Raw genomic sequence first — 18,213 nt, 5'->3', positions numbered from 1 at the left:
GAACCACGTGACCTATGACGTCATCATTTACATATTTTATTCCCCATGGAGAGTTCTTTACAATGAGCCATGTGTCAATTTTTTCTGTTCAGTACTTTCGGAGATATAGAGGTGCAAATTTATTCGGTTTATCCAAGATGGCGGCCGAACCACGTCACTGATGACGTCATCATTGAGGCACAGTATATTAGAGGGCAAGACCATTATGTGTGCAAAGTTTGGCGATTCTCCGTGCAACGGTGTAGACGCAGTGCTGCAAACAGACAAACAGACAGACAAACAGACAGACAAACAGACAGACAGACAAACAAACGAACAGATCAACATACTTGCCGGAAAATTTTTCCGGCAAGTAATGAAAAATCGGTCAGAGACCGAGGACTTGCCGGAATGTACTCTTTTATCGGCCATTTAAGACAAATATGGCGTCCGAACCACGTGATAGATGACGTCATCATTAACATATATTATTCCCCATGGAGAGTTCTTCACAAAGAGCCATGTCTCAACTTTTTCTATTCAGCACTTTTGGAGATATGGAGGTGCTACGTTTTTCGGTTTTTCCAAGATGGCAGCCGAACCACGTGACCTATGATGTCATCATTAACATATTTTATTCCCCATGGAGAGTTCTTTACAATGAGCCATGTCTCAATTTTTTCTATTCAGCACTTTCAGAGATATGGAGGTGCACAATTTTTCGGTTTTTCCAAGATGGCGGCCGAACCACGTGACATATGACGTCATCATTAACATATTTTATTCCCCATTGAGAGTTCTTTACAATGAGCCATGTCTCAATTTTTTCCATTCTGCACTTTTGGAGATATAGTGGTGCAAAGTTTTCCCATTTTTCCAAGATGGCGGCCGAACCACGTGACCGATGGCGTCATCATTAACATATTTTATTCCCCATGGAGAGTTCTTTACAATGAGCCATGTCTCAATTTTTTCTGTTCAGCACTTTTGGAGATTTTGTGGTGCAAAGTTTTGCCGTTTTTCCAAGATGGCGGCCGACCACGTGACTGATGACGTCATCATTAACATATTTTATTCCCCATGGAGAGTTCTTTACAATGAGCCATGTCTCAATTATTCTGTTCAGCACTTTTGGAGATATAGTGGTGCAAAGTTTTGCCGTTTTTCCAAGATGGCGGCCGACCACGTGACATATGACGTCATCATTAACATATTTTATTCCCCATGGAGAGTTCTTTCCAATGAGCCATGTCTCAATTTTTTCTGTTCAGCACTTTTGGAGATATAGTGGCGCAACGATTTGCCGTTTTTCCAAGATGGCGACCGAACCACGTGACTGATGACGTCATCATTTACATATTTTATTCCCCATGGAGAGTTCTTTACAATGAGCCATGTCTCAATTTTTTCTGTTCAGTACTTTCGGAGATATAGAGGTGCAAATTTATTCGGTTTATCCAAGATGGCGGCCGAACCACGTCACTGATGACGTCATCATTGAGGCACAGTATATTAGAGGGCAAGACCATTATGTGTGCAAAGTTTGGCGATTCTCCGTGCAACGGTGTAGACGCAGTGCTGCAAACAGACAAACAGACAGACAAACAGACAGACAAACAGACAGACAGACAAACAAACGAACAGATCAACATACTTGCCGGAAAATTTTTCCGGCAAGTAACAAACGAACAGATCAACATACTTGCCGGAAAATTTTTCCGGCAAGTAACAAACGAACAGATCAACATACTTGCCGGAAAATTTTTCCGGCAAGTAACAAACGAACAGATCAACATACTTGCCGGAAAATTTTTCCGGCAAGTAATGAAAAATCGGTCAGAGACCGAGGACTTGCCGGAATGTACTTTTTTATTGGCCATTTAGGACAAATATGGCGGCCGAACCACGTGACCGATGACGTCATCATTAACATATTTTATTCCCCATGGAGAGTTCTTTTCAATGAGCCATGTCTCAATTTTTTCTATTCAGCACTTTCGGAGATGTGGAGGTTTCGGTTTTTCCAAGATGGCGGCCGAACCACGTGACATATGATGTCATCATTAACAAATTTTATTCCCCATGGAGAGGTCTTTACAATGAGCCATGTCTCAATTTTTTCCATTCTGCACTTTTGGAGATATAGTGGTGCAAAGTTTTTGCCGTTTTTCCAAGATGGCGGCCGAACCACATGACCGATGGCATCATCATTAACATATTTTATTCCCCATGGAGAGGTCTTTACAATGAGCCATGTCTCAATTTTTTCTGTTCAGCACTTTTGGAGATATAGTGGTGCAAAGTTTTGCCGTTTTTCCAAGATGGCGGCCGACCACGTGACATATGACATCATTAACATATTTTATTCCCCATGGAGAGTTTTTTACAATGAGCCATGTCTCAATTTTTTCTGTTCAGCACTTTTGGAGATTTCGTAGTGCAAAGTTTTGCCGTTTTTCAAAGATGGCGGCCGACCACGTGACTGATGACGTCATCATTAACATATTTTATTCCCCATGTGGAGTTCTTTACAATGAGCCATGTCTCAATTTTTTCTGTTCAGCACTTTTGGCGATATAGTGGTGCAAAGTTTTGCCGTTTTTCCAAGATGGCGGCCGACCACGTGACATATGACGTCATCATTAACATATTTTATTCCCCATGGAGAGTTCTTTACAATGAGCCATGTCTCAATTTTTTCTGTTCAGCACTTTTGGAGATATCGTGGCGCAACGTTTTGCCGTTTTTCCAAGATGGCGACCGAACCACGTGACTGATGACGTCATCATTTACATATTTTATTCCGCATGGAGAGTTCTTTACAATGAGCCATGTCTCAATTTTTTCTGTTCAGTACTTTCGGAGATATAGAGGTGCAACGTTTTTTGGTTTTTCCAAGATGGCGGCCGAACCACGTCACCGATGACGTCATCAATTGGGCACAATATATTAGAGGGCAAGACAAATACGTGTGCAAAGTTTGGCGATTCTACGTGCAACGGTGTAGACGTAGTGCTGCAAACAGACAAACAGACAAACAGACAAACAGACAAATGAAAAATCGGTCAGAGACCGAGGACTTGCCGGAGTGTACTTTTTTATCGGCCATTTAGAACAAATATGGCGGCTGAACCACGTGATAGATGATGTCATCATTAACATATTTTATTCCCCATGGAGAGTTCTTTACAATGAGCCATGTCTCAATTTTTTCTGCTCAGCACTTTTGGAGATATAGAGGTGCAAAGTTTTGCCGTTTTTCCAAGATGGCGGCCGAACCACGTGACATCTGACGTCATCATTAACATATTTTATTCCCCATGGACATTTCTTTCCAATGAGCCATGTCTCAATTTTTTCTGTTCAGCACTTTCGGAGATATAGAGGTGCAAAGCTTTTCCAAGATGGCGGCCGAACCACGTGACCTATGACGTCATCATTAACATATTTTATTTCCCATGGACATTTCTTTCCAATGAGCCATGTCTCAATTTTTTCTGTTCAGCACTTTCGGAGATATAGAGGTGCAAAGCTTTTCCAAGATGGCGGCCGAACCACGTGACCGATGACGTCATCATTAACATTTTTTATTCCACATGGAGAGTTCTTTACAATGAGCCATGCCTCAATTTTTTCTATTCAGGACTTTTGGAGATGTGGAGGTGCAGAGTTTTTCGGTTTTTCCAAGATGGCGGCTGAACCACGTGACCGATGACGTCATCATTAACATATTTTATTCCCCATGGAGGATTCTTTACAATGAGCCATGTCTCAATTTTTTCTATTCAGCACTTTTGGACACATAGAGGTGCTAAGTTTTTCGGTTTTTCCAAGATGGCGGCCGAACCACGTGACCGATGATATCATCATTAACATATTTTATTCCCCATGGAGAGTTCTTTACAATGAGCCATGTCTCAATTTTTTCTATTCAGCACTTTCGGAGATATGGAGGTGCAAAGTTTTTCGGTTTTTCCAAGATGGCGGCCGAACCACGTGACTGATGACGTCATCAGTAACATATTTTATTCCCCATGGAGAGATATTTACAATGAGCCATGTCTCAATTTTTTCTGTTCAGCACTTTCGGAGATATGGAGGTGTAAAGTTTTTCGGTTTTTCCAAGATGGCGGCCGAACCACGTGACCTATGACGTCATCATTAACATATTTTATGCCCCATGGACATTTCTTTCCAATGAGCCATGTCTCAATTTTTTCTGTTCAGCACTTTCGGAGATATAGAGGTGCAAAGCTTTTCCAAGATGGCGGCCGAACCACGTGACCGATGACGTCATCATTAACATTTTTTATTCCACATGGAGAGTTCTTTACAATGAGCCATGTCTCAATTTTTTCTATTCAGTACTTTCAGAGATATGGAGGTGCAAAGTTTTGCCGTTTTTCCAAGATGGCGGCCGAACCACGTGACATATGACATCATCATTAACATATTTTATTCCCCATGGGGAGTTCTTTACAATGAGCCATGTCTCAATTTTTTCTGTTCAGCACTTTTGGAGATTTGGTGGTGCAAAGTTTTGCCGTTTTTCCAAGATGGCAGCCCACCACGTGACCGGTGACGTCATCATTAACATATTTTATTCCCCATGGAGAGTTCATTACAATGAGCCGTGTCTCAATTTTTTCTATTCAGTACTTTCAGAGATATGGAGGTGCAAAGTTTTGCCGTTTTTCCAAGATGGCGGCCGACCACGTGACATATGACGTCATCATTAACCTATTTTATTCTGCATGGAGAGTTCTTTACAATGAGCCATGTCTCAATTTTTTCTGTTCAGCACTTTTGGAGATTTCGTGGTGCAAAGTTTTGCCGTTTTTCCAAGATGGCGGCCGACCACGTGACTGATGATGTCATCATTAACATATTTTATTCCCCATGGAGAGTTCTTTACAATGAGCCATGTCTCAATTTTTTCTGTTCAGCACTTTTGGAGATATAGTGGCGCAACGTTTTGCCGTTTTTCCAAGATGGCGACCGAACCACGTGACTGATGACGTCATCATTTACTTATTTTATTCCCCATGGAGAGTTCTTTACAATGAGCCATGTAGCAATTTTTTCTGTTCAGTACTTTCGGAGATATAGAGGTGCAATTTTTTTTCGGTTTTTCCAAGATGGCCGCCGAACCACGTGACTGATGACGTCATCATTAACATATTTTATTCCCCATGGACAGTTCTTTACAATGAGCCATGTCTCAATTTTTTCTATTCAGCACTTTCGGAGATATGGAGGTGCAAATTTTTTCAAAGATGGCGGCCGAACCACGTGACCGATGACGTCATCATTTGGGCACAGTATATTAGAGGGCAAGCCAAATAAGTGTGCAAAGTTTGGCTATTCTACGTATAGAAAGATTCTACATATAGAAAGTTTTGCGGTTTTTCCAAGATGGCGGCCGAACCACGTGACCAATGACGTCATCATTAACATATTTTATTCCCCATCTAGAGTTCTTTACAATGAGCCATGTCTCAATTTTTTCTGTTCAGTACTTTCGGAGATATAGAAGTGCAAAGTTTTTCGGTTTTTCCAAGATGGCGGCCGAACCACGTCACCGATGACGTCATCAATTGGGCACAGTCTATTCCAGGGCAAGACCAATATGTGTGCAAAGTTTGGCGATTCTCCGTGCAACGGTGTAGACGCAGTGCTGCAAACAGACAGACAAACAGACAGACAAACATATTTTATTAATTAACAAATTTATATTATAAATTTATATTATTTATTATAATTTATATTATTATAAAATTATAAAGACAAATTTTATTTTAAGATTAACATATTTTATTCCCCATGGAGAGTTCTTTACAATGAGCCATGTCTCAATTTTTTCTGTTCAGCACTTTTGGAGATATAGTGGTGCAAAGTTTTGCCGTTTTTCCAAGATGGCGGCCGACCACGTGACATATGACGTCATCATTAACATATTTTATTCCCCATGGAGAGTTCTTTACAATGAGCCATGTCTCAATTTTTTCTGTTCAGCACTTTTGGAGATATAGTGGCGCAACGTTTTGCCGTTTTTCCAAGATGGCGACCGAACCACGTGACTGATGACGTCATCATTTACATATTTTATTCCCCATGGAGAGTTCTTTACAATGAGCCATGTCTCAATTTTTTCTGTTCAGTACTTTCGGAGATATAGAGGTGCAAGGTTTTTCAGTTTTTCCAAGATGGCGGCCGAACCACGTCACCGATGACGTCATCAATTGGGCACAGTCTATTCCAGGGCAAGACCAATATGTGTGCAAAGTTTGGCGATTCGCCGTGCAACGGTGTAGACGCAGTGCTGCAAACAGACAGACAGACAGACAGACAGACAGACAGACAGACAAACAGACAGACAAACGAACAGATCAACATACTTGCCGGAAAAATTTTTCCGGCAAGTAACGAACAGATCAACATACTTGCCGGAATCTTTTCCGGCAAGTAACAAACGAACAGATCAACATACTTGCCGGAATCTTTTCCGGCAAGTAACAAACGAACAGATCAACATACTTGCCGGAATTTTTTCCGGCAAGTAACAAACAGACAATCAAACGAACAGATCAACATACTTGCCGGGAATCCTTTCCGGCAAGTAACAAACGAACAGATCAACATACTTGCCGGAATCTTTTCCGGCAAGTAACAAACAGATGAAAAATTGGTCAGAGACCGAGGACTTGCCGGAATGTACTTTTTTTTAATCGGCCATTTTGGTCAATTATGGCGGCCGAACCACGTCACCGATGATGTCATTATTTGTTTTCTAAACTAATTTATTCCTAGATTATGCTCAAGAAATTTCATCTTCATCGGATGAAGTTTTGTACTTGTCGAATTATGACGTCATGAGGGAGGCACCTATGACATCATCATTAACATATTTTATTCCCCATGGAGAGTTCTTTACAATGAGCCATGTCTCAATTCTTTCTATTCAGCACTTTCGGAGATATAGAGGTGCAAATTTTTCAGTTTTTTCCAAGATGGCGGCCGAATCACGTCACCGATGACTTCATCATTATTATTTTTCCTCCACCGGATTATGCCGACATGGCACTCAAGAAATTGCATCTTAATTGAATGAAGTATTGTACTTGTCGAATTATTACATCATAATGGAGGCACCTATGACATCATTAACATATTTTATTCCCCATGGAGAGTAATTTAGAATGAGCCATGTCTCAATTTTTTCTATTCAGCACTTTGATATAGAGGTGCAAAGTTTTTCGGTTTTTCCAAGATGGCGGCCAAACCACGTGACCGATGACGTCATCATTATTATCTTTTTCTCCACCAGTTTATCCCGACATGGCACTCAAGAAATTGCATCTTGATAGGATGAAGTTTTGTACTTGTCGAATTATCAAATTATGACATCATGGAGGCCTTGGGCTGAGAGTTAAAAATTGGGCACAGTCTATTTCAGGGCAAGACAAATATGTTTGTAAAGTTTGGCGATTCTACGTGCAACGGTGTCGACGTAGTACTGTGCACAAACAGACAGACACAGATGAAAAATCAGTCAAAGACGGAGGACTTGACGGAATTTTTTTTTTTTTAATCGCCCATTTTGGATCAAGTTTTTCGGTTTTTCCAAGATGGCGGCCGAACCACGTCACCGATGACGTCATCAATTGGGCACAGTCTATTCCAGGGCAAGCCAAATATGTGTGTAAAGTTTGGCGATTCTCCGTGCAACGGTGTAGACGTCGTACTGCGAACAAACAGACAGACAGACAAACAGATGAAAAATCGGTCAGAGGCCGAGGACTTGCCGGAATGTACTCTTTTTTTTTTTTAATCGGCCATTTTGGACAAATATGGCGGCCGAACCACGTCACCAATGATGTCATCATTATTTGTTTTCTAAACTAATTTATTCCTAGATTATGCTCAAGAAATTTCATCTTGATCGGATGAAGTTTTGTACTTGTCGAATTATGACGTCATGAGGGAGACCCCAATCTCCTAATACCCAGGATGTCTATGACATCAACAACATATTTTATTCCCCATGGAGAGTTCTTTACAATGAGCCATGTCTCAATTCTTTCTATTCAGGACTTTCGGAGATATAGAGGTGCAAATGTTTTCGGTTTTTCCAAAATGGCGGCCGAATCACGTGACCGATGACATCATAATTTTTTTTTGCTCCACCAGTTTATGCCGACATGGCGCTCAAGAAATTGCATCTTGATAGGTTGAAGTTTTGTACTTGTCGAATTTTCGAATTATGGCATCATAATGGAGGCCTTGGGCCGAGAGAGTTAAAATTGGGCACAGTGGCATGCCATGATCTGTCGGTTTGGTGCCGCGCACACATCTCCCAACATGTACACGATGACACAGCTGATCAGACTACACACTTCCAGGTCTACATCATCAAGCTTTGCCGGCAGTATTAATTTATTTTTGAGTGAAAAACAGGCGTGCGTTTAATACACCGGAAAATACGGCATCTCATAATGCCCAAGTAAAAAATATTTTAAAGAATTTTTTTCAAAATAATTGACAGTGAAATACAGAAATACTTAATACACATAAGTATTCAAACACGCAAGTCAATACTTCGTAGATGCACCTTTAGCAGTGATTAAAGCTTTGAGTCTTCTTCGGTATGTATCGGTTTTGCACATCTGGATTGGGGGACTTTCTCCCATTCTGCTTTGCAGATTTGCGCAAGCTCTGTCAAGTTGGATGAGGAGTATCGGTGAACATCATTCTTAAAGTATTCCCACAGATTCTCAATGTGATTAATGTCTGGGCCATGGCTGGGCCAGGGCCACTGAAGGACTTTCACGTTCTTGTTCGCAAGCCATTCCAGTGTTGCTTTGGCAGTATGCCTGGGGTCATTGCCCTGTTGGAACGTAAATCTTCACCGCAGACTAAGGTCTTGTGCACTCTGAAACAGGTTCTCCTCAAGGATTTTCCTGTATTTGGCTCCATTCATTGTTCCCTCTATCCTTGCAATAGTATGGCAGATAGGTGAAATATTTGGGAAAATTGTGACTGATGATACAAGCAAGAGAGTTGGCACACAGTTAGAGTATGTCCTAAGGAAGATATTTGGCTATAGGGCCATCGCAGATTTGTCCTGTGACAACAATGGCGACCATCTTTCAAAATGGCCTCCATTGCTTGTCATTTTACATTTTTTTGGTACATTACTGTGTATAAACTGTTGTTGTGGTCATGCAAGCTTGACATTTGGCACATAATTAAAGACCCCTAACTACAGGGTTATCATATATTTGTCCTGTGACAACAAAGTTTTTTAAATGGCCACCATTTATATGGCACATTATGGTATATGGTATATGGTATATTAATTTGTACAAACTGTTGTTTGAATCATACGAGCATGGTATTTGGTACACAGTTAAATATTCTGACTATTAGAGTCATCACAGATGTGTCCAATAAAAATGGTGCCCAATTTTTAGTACGGCAGATAGGTGAAATATTTGGGAGAATTGTGCCTTTGATGATACAAGCACGAGAGTTGGCACACAGTTCGAGTATGCCCTAAGGAAGATATTTGGCTTTCGGGCCATCACAGATTTGCTCTGTGACAACAATGGCAGCCATTTATCAAAAAAGGACAAATCTACGATGGCCCTTCAGCCAAATATCTTTCTTAGGATATACACTGACTGTGTGCCAAATGTCATGCTTGTATCAAAGGCACAATTCCTGCACTTATTTGCCATATGAAAAGTCTCCAGTACCTGCCACTGAAAAGCATCCTCATAGCATGATGCTGCCACCACCATGTTTCACAGCAGTGATGGTGTTCGATGGGTGATGAGCTGTGCTTGTTTTTCCACCAGACATAGCACTTTGCATTCAGGCCAAATAGTTAAATATTGGTCTCATCATACAACAGAACAATTTGCCCCATGCTCTGAGTCTTTCACATGCCTTTTTACTAAATCCAGGCATACTGTCGTGCATTTTTCTCAGGAATGGCCTCCGTCTGGCCACTCTCCCACAAAGACTAGATTTGTGAAGTGCTGCAGAGACTGTTGTCCACCTGGCAGGTTCTCCCTTCTCAGCCAAGGAATTCTGTGGTTGTCAGAGAGATCAATGGGTTCCTGGTCACCTCTCTGACGAAGGTACTTCTTGCTGGGTTGCTCAGTTTGATCGGACAACAAGGGACTACCACGGAAGGGTCTGTGTAGTTCCATATTATTTCCATTTATTTTTCCATGATTTTCCATGATGGAGCTCACTGTGCTCTTGAGACTTTAAAAACTCGAGAAATTGTTTTATCTCCTTCCCCAGATCAATGCCTCCTCAAAATTCTATCTCGGAGTTCTACGGACAGTACCTTGGACTTCATGGTCGCTTTTCAGCGATGACATGCAATGTCAACTGTGGGACTTAAAATAGAAAGGTGTGTTTATTTTTCAATCATGTGCAATCAATTGATTTGGCCATGGGTGTACCCCAACCAAGTTCTGGAGAATATCAAGGACGATCAAAGGAAATTAGATGCACATGACCTCAATTTGAAGTCATAACAAAGGGATTGAAGACTTATTGACATTTCAGCTTTTCATTTTTAATTATTTTGTAAAAAATATATATTTAGAAATCCACTTTGACATTATGGGGTATTATGTGTAGATCAGTAACAAAAAATATCAATTTAATCCATTTTAAATTCAGGCTGAAACAACAAAAAGAGAAAAAAGTCAAGTGGTATGAATACCTTCCCAAGGCACTGGATGTGAAACACTCAAGACTCCCTTCACGCAACACACCCGTAGCATCTCCTTCACACCACATTCATGATCATGACACCATTATAAACAATACTCACTTCAATAATAATACGATGTCCATCAAAGAAAAGTCCACAAAATAATTCCGTGAATAGGACGCCAAGTGCCCACACATCGATTGGGGGACCTTCGTAGCTGTGCGCTTTTATGATCTCTGGTGCCATATGGCCAAATGCGCCCCTGATGGCGGGAAATTTTTTACCATGTATGAAAGGTTTGGCAGAGATAAAGCCGCTGACCTTCACGATCCCCTTATTGCTGAAAAGCACGTTTTGTGACTGGAGAAAAAACAAAAATCAATATGTTAAAAAAACATAAAACCTTTGGTGATAAATTATGTTGAAGGAAAGATGCAAATATAAATGTGATGCGCAGGCAGGACAAAAAGAGAAAACTTTAAAAAACATCCACTACCAATGTCAGTCAGGAGTTTACATGAAATAGAGGAGGTTGAAGCAAGGGTAGCTCACGAGGAGTACAAACGATTGAGTTGCAGGAGGTGAGACTTAGTTTCGCTAAATGACAGGAATCGAAGGCCACAAGATGTAGAGGTGTGAATGGAAAGATAAAATCGGAGGAGGTGTCGCAATCTAGGTAACGGACAATATTATATCAAAAGAAAAGGGCGATCTTAAGCAGGGAGTTAATGAAGAGTGTTCTGTGTGGATAGAGATAAGTGAAGGAAGAGTGTTTAGGCACGTCTAATCATGCATTTGGTGTTACGGAAGAGTAAGGTTGAAAGGTTTAGGGAAGAGTCCTGATTGTGGGTGATATAAATTTGCCAGGGATAGATAGACTGGGTTCAGAAACAAAGAAAGGGCAGGCAGAGGAGGAATTTCGTGATCTTGTCCAGGATTGCTTTTTAATGCAGTTTGTTGATAAATCCCATGAGGAGCGGAGTGTTAGACCTCTTCTGAGGTAATAATCGGAATATGGTGGAGAAGGTTGAGGAAGAGTTCTCAGAAAAAAATAAGGCCTTTGGTGGCATGTAAACGATTTCCACTGAACATAGCCAGGAGGTGTGATGTGATGGGGGTGAGTTGCTTGAAGGATGAAGTGGGACAAATTGTTGTGGACCGAGATGGAAATAAAGGAAGATGGAACAGACATATGGAAATGCTGTTGAATGCAGATAATTAATGGGATGGCAACAAAGAGAGTAACCCAGTTTTAGGACCAGCAGAGAAAATAACTGAGAAGGAAGTTGTGGAAGCGATAAAAGCAATGAAGAGTAGAAAAGCGGGAGGGCCGACGGGAGTTGTGGGAGATATATTGAAGGCAGCAGGAAGCTTGGGTGTGAAGAGAATGACAGAAATCTGTAATCTGGTGGTGACAGAAGGCCGCATTCCATTGGATTGGGAACTGAGTACCCTCGTCCCTCAAAACAAGGGGAAAGGTGACCCTCTGGACTGTGGCTCGTATCGAGCGAGAAAGGTATTGGAGCATGGAATGAAGGTGTTGGAGAGGAGGATAAGGAAGAAAGTGAAGCTCGACGAAATGCAGTTTGGATTTATGCCAGGAAGAGGAACGACAGACGTGCTTTTTATTGTGAGGCAGTTGCAGGAGAAGTATATGGAGAAGAGGAAGAAGTTGTTTCTTGGGTTTGTTGATCTGGAGGAAGCATTTGATAGGGTTCCACGTAAAGTAGTGACATGGGCATTGAGGAAGTTAGGAGTGGAGGAATGGTTGATCAGAGGGGTGATGGCAATGTACAAAAGAGTGCCCACAGCTGTGAGGACGAAGGACGGGAACAGTGGTGAGTTTGAGGTGAAGGTGGGAGTGCATCAAGGATCGGTACTAAGTCCACTACTATTTGTAGTTGTGATGGATGTGCTGGCTCGGAACGTAAAGGAGGGTTTGCCATGGGAGTTGTTGTATGCAGATGATCTGGTGTTGATTGCAGAAAGTATGGATGGACTGAAGGAGAAGATGAAGAAGTGGAAGGAATGTATGGAGACAAAAGGTCTGAAGGTGAATATCGGAAAAACGAAGGTGATGGCAAGTGGTAAAGCATGTGAGATGGAAAGAACTGGGAAGTGGCCGTGTGCTGTGTGCAGGAAGGATGTCGGAGTGAACTCCATTCAATGTACAATGTGCGCTGAGTGGGTTAATCAAAAACGTTGTGGTCTGAGAGGGACATTAACCAGTGTAGCAGATACTTTGAAGTGTAAGGTGTGCACAGAAGTTGCTGCAGATGGAGGAAATGATGATTTGGATCTTGGAGACGGAGTGAAGCTGGAAGGTGTGAAAACATTTTGCTACCACGGAGACATGCTGAATGCAGAAGGTGGATCAGACTCGGCAACGGTTGCTTGAGTGAGATGTGCATGGAAGAAGTTTCGGGACCTTAGTGGCGTGCCAACGAGTAGGAGAGTGTCGTTGAAGCTGAAGAGAAAGGTGGATGCTGCATGTGGGAGAAGTGTTATGATTTATGGGAGCGAGACATGGGTAATGAAGGTAGAGCAGTAGCGAAGACTGGAAAGGGTGGAAATGCGAATTGTTCGGTGGATGTGCGGAGTATCATTGAGAGAGAGAGAGGAAGACAAATGATGAATTGCGAAAGATGATGGGAATAGAGCCCGTGATGGATGCTGTGAAGAGAAACAGGTTAAGATGGTTTGGTCATGTGTTGAGGAAGAATGAAAGTGATTGGTTGACAAGAGTGATGGAAATGAATGAAGAAGTAATTAGAGGACAGAGAAGACCGAGAAAGACTTGGCTGAAGATGGTGGAAGAAGAAATGCGGACAAGGGGGTTAACAAGGGGAGATGCAGAAAATAGGGCAAAATGGAGAAGATTGTCATGGGGACCACAAGGCTAACCCCCGCTATAGCAGGGAAAATGGCCTGAAAATGCCTGTTGTGTTGTTTGTCTAGCCACGAAGGCCGCCTTTCAGCTATTGAAGACAGACATAGCTAATGCCGTGGTGAGCTTGATCGACGAGAGTATTCCTTTTACGATCGAGACAGATGGCTCGGACTGCGCAATCGCGGCAACTCTTAATCAGGCTGGGAGACGAGTCGCCTTTTTCTCTCATACACTGTCTGATCGTCAAAGGTGACATTCCCCTATAGAATAGGAGGCGTACGCGATCATTGAAGCCGTCAGATAGTGGCGCCGTTTCCTTCTCGGGAAACATTTCCAATTAATCACAGACCAACAGTCAGTTGTGTTCATGTATGATGGGCGTAATACGCAGAAGATTAAAAATGAGAAAATCGCTCGCTGGCGTGTGGAATAAGCAGACTTTAGTTTTGACATAATCTACAAACCGGGACGAGATAATCTGGCAGCTGATGCTTTGTCCCGATCTGTCTGCGCAGGAATGACCATCGGCGATTTACGAGACATTCATAATTCGCTCTGTCACCCCGGGGTCACGCGATTTGTTCATTTTGTGCACAGCAGGAATTTGACTTTTTCTATAGAGGACGTCCGGTGTCTCTGCAAGACATGCTCTGTGTGCACCGAGGTCAACCGAGTTTTTACAAGTCGTCTATGGGGACGTTGATTCAGGCCGGCCACCCGTGGGAACGTTTGAACATTGATTTCAAAGGCCCGTTGCCAGGCGCTGTGGGGTGCCGATATATTCTTCCTGTGGTCGACGAGTACTCTCGATTTCCGTTTGCTTTTCCATGCACGGACATGTCTTCGGCCACAGTAATTGAATGTTTGCGACAATTGTTCTCACTGTTCGGATATCCCGCGTTTATTCACACTACAAAGGTACGGCTTTTCTGTCTCGAGATATTAAACAGTTTATCCAAGATCGAGGTGTCGCCACGAGCCGTACTACTGCGTACAATCCTCAAGGCAATGGCTTGGTTAAACGTTATAACGGGATTATTTGGAAAGCAGTGTCTTTGAGCTTGAAATTGCGTGGGTTCCCAGCGCAACAGTAGGAACGTGTACTTCCGGATGCCTTGCACGCAATTCGTTCATTACTGTGTACCGCTACAAACGAAACTCCCCACGAACGAATGTTCCATTTTCAGCGACGTAGTGTGAGTGGGCGAGCGTTGCCCTCTTGGTTAGCCGGCCCCGGACCGGCTCTTCGGAAACGAGCTGTCCGGCAAAGTAAATACGAGCCGTTGGCAGATCGCGTGGACATTCTGGAGGAGAATCCGGAGTATGCTCATGTGAGGCTTCAAGACGGGCGGGAGACTACTGTGTCTGTTCTGAGAGAATGATGGGAATAGAGAGAATGATGGAATCGTGCCTTGTGGCGAGGGAATCAAAATGTTGGCCTCACCCGCCAAAGCGGTTTTCAACGCACGGCTTGACCGAGGATAATGTAATGCTTAATAATGCCAAGATAACCGAGATTCCGTCAGAGTCGGGGAGATCTCAGAAGGAGCCGACTGATGAGGAGGATTCTCGTTGTGAATCTGGGACCCTAAAACCGAGAGAATTTATCTATCTCGCATTGGACGATTGCGCCAACCGCCAACCTGATTTAGTTGGTCGAGCAATGTTTCTGTTGCGCTGCTTACATTGCTTGATTGCAAGATTGTATTTTAATGGAGGGTGAATGTAATAAAAATGAAGAAGAGGATTCAAATGGAATGGCCTTGAGAAGGGAATATAACACGTTGCCAAGAAAGGAGGGGGTTTTGGTTTGATATCTGTCTGTTGTGAGCGGACGCTCGAGAAAGGTATGTTGGGGGAATGCATGATTCGCTTGCTTATGAACAATGAAATGCTGGTAGAATCTTTGCTGTAGTTCTGATATTATTCTCTGTTCTGTTTATACAAGGTATACAACAACAACAACAACAACAACAACAACAACAACAACAACAACAACAACAACAACAACAGGCATTTTCAGGCCATTTTCCCTGCAAGAGCGGGGGTTTGCCTTGCAGTCCTCATGATAATCTTCTCCATTTTGCCCTATTTTCTGCATCTCCCCTTGTTAACCCCAATGCCCGCATTTCTTCTTCGACCATCTTTGGCCAAGTCTTTCTCGGTCTTCCCCGTCCTCCACTTCCTTCTGCATTTATTTCCATCACTCTTCTCAACCAGTCACTTTCATCCTTCCTCAACACATGACCAAACCATCTCAACCTGTTTCTCTTCACAGCATCCATCACAGGCTCTATTGTCTATTCCCATCATCTTTCGCAATTCATCATTTGCCTTCCTCTCTCTCTCAACGATACTCCACACATCCACCGAACCATTCACATTTCCACCCTTTCCAGCCTTCGTTGCTGCTCTCCGTTCATTACCCATGTCTCGCTCCCATAAATCATAACACTTCTCACACATGCACCATACACCTTTCCCTTCAGCTTCAACGACACTCCCCTCCTCGTCAGCACGCCACTCAGTTCCCGAAACTTCTTCCATGCACATCTCACTCAAGCAACCATTGCCGAGTCTGATCCACCTTCTCCATTCAGCATGTCTCCGAGGTAGCAAAATGTTTTCACACCTTCCAGCTTCACGCCGTCTCCAAGATCCAACTCAACATTTCCTCCATCTGCAGCTCCCTCTGTGCACACCTTACACTTGAATGTATCTGCCACACTGGTTAATGACCCTCTCAAACCACTACATTTTTGATGAACCCACTCAGAACACATTGCACATTGAATGGAATTCACTCCGACACCCTTCCTGCACACAGCACACGGCCACTTCCCAGTTCTTTCCACCTCACCACATGCTTTACCACATGCCATCACCTTCGTTTTTCCGATATTCACCTTCAGACCTTTTGTCTCCATACATTCCTTCCACTTGTTCATCTTCTCCTTCAGTCCATCCATACTTTCTGCAATCAACACCAGATCATCTGCATACAACAACTCCCACGGAAAACCCTCCTTTACGTTCCGAGCCAGCACATCCATCACAGCTACAAATAGGAGTGGACTTATTACCAACCCCTGATGCACTCCCACCTTCACCTCAAACTCACCACTGTTCCCGTCCTTTGTCCTTACAGCTGTGCACGCTCTTTTGTACATTGCCATCACTACTCTGATCAACCACTCCCACTCCTCACTTCCTCAATGCCCATGTCACATGCACTACTTCACGTGGAACCCCATCGAACCGGATTGAATGTTTATACGGGGTATGTGGAGATATATTTCAATAAAGCCTCATAGCTGGAAACCGAGGTCTCGACTTTATTTCATCACAGTAATGAACTCGACTTTATCCCTCCTCCGGTATGACAGACCTGAGCCTCGTCCTGGAGGTGGGGTTGCTATCTTTGTCAAAAACTCTCTTCCTCATTCGCCCTGCACTGCCCTCTCTCCACCTCACCCCCAGGAATACCTCTGGCTATGGCTTCCCCTTCCTTCCCACCTTTTGTTCATATGTGTGTTGTGCCGACCACCAAACAGTGACGACCCCATCTACATTTCGCTGTCTGATAATATGGACCAACTTCTGTTTACTCATCCCAACTCTCTCTTCCTCATATGTTATGATTTCAATTGTCACCATGCCAGTTGGCTGGTTGTGGGTACCTCTCTCACTAGCCATGGCTCCTCAGCAAAGGACTTCGGCGACTCACTGGGACTGACACAATGTATCAATTTCCTGACCCGGATCTCAGTCAACGGAGCATCTTCTCTTCTGGACTTGGTTAGGACTAACTTCCCTGAAAATGTCTGTTGCTCTTCTTCTGCTCCAATCAGCTCATCTGATCATGTGCTTGTTAACGTGGACATATCTCTGACCATTCTCAGAGAGACTGCTCAGCGTCGACGAGTCTGGCATTTCACTCAGGCCAACTCAAGCATCATCTGGACTGGTCTCCCATCTTTTCCTCCTCTGACATCAACTCATCCTGGGAATTCTTCCAAAGTAAATTGCTCTCTCTCATGCACAGATTTATCCCATCTCGTCTTCAGTTGTCATACCCTTCCTCCCATACATGGTACACGGAAATCTTGTGGTGAGGCTGTTGCCCAGAAACAACTTGCCTTCACCTCCTGGAAAGAAAATCCAACGGAAGGAAATCTCATTTCCTTTCATGAAGCCCGAAACAAGTGTGTGTCCACCATCGAGAGCCAGGAAACAATATCTCTCCATTCTCAAGACAGAACTCTCAAATCTGTCTCCCTCCTCCAAATCCTGGTGGCTTCTGGTCAAATCTGTTTCTGGGGTTTGTTCCCCCTCCAGCCCCTCCCTTACCTCAAACGGCCACAAAGCTGACCCTGCACGTGAAAAACCTGAATGCCTCAACTCTGTGTTTGCCTCTAAATCTTATGTCCCAAACCCATCCCTCTCTGTACCCACCGTACCCAGTCATACCCAGCTGCTCCTGGACTCTGTGTCCTTTCCTCCTGACAAGGTGGAAAATTTTGACAACCCTCGACTCTGATTCTGCAACTGGACCTGACGGCATCAGCCCACGAGTCCTAAAATCCTGTTCTGCCGCTCTTTCACTCCC

General features: G+C 43.3%; 1 protein-coding gene across 1 annotated transcript in view; it reads right to left on the bottom strand.

Moving 5' to 3' along the window:
• Positions 1–18,213, bottom strand: part of LOC144891205 (5'-AMP-activated protein kinase catalytic subunit alpha-1-like) — a 114,781-nt gene that overhangs the window by 88,564 nt on the left and 8,004 nt on the right. The window contains exon 4 of the mRNA XM_078773579.1: positions 10,835–11,074. Coding sequence (XP_078629705.1) covers positions 10,835–11,074 — 240 coding nt within the window. The remainder of the gene's footprint in view (positions 1–10,834; positions 11,075–18,213) is intronic.

This window comes from Myxine glutinosa, chromosome 3 (genome assembly GCF_964187855.1).
Source record: "Myxine glutinosa chromosome 3, kmMyxGlut1.1, whole genome shotgun sequence".
NCBI lineage: Eukaryota > Metazoa > Chordata > Myxini > Myxiniformes > Myxinidae > Myxine > Myxine glutinosa.
This window is presented reverse-complemented; position numbering and strand designations above follow the sequence as displayed.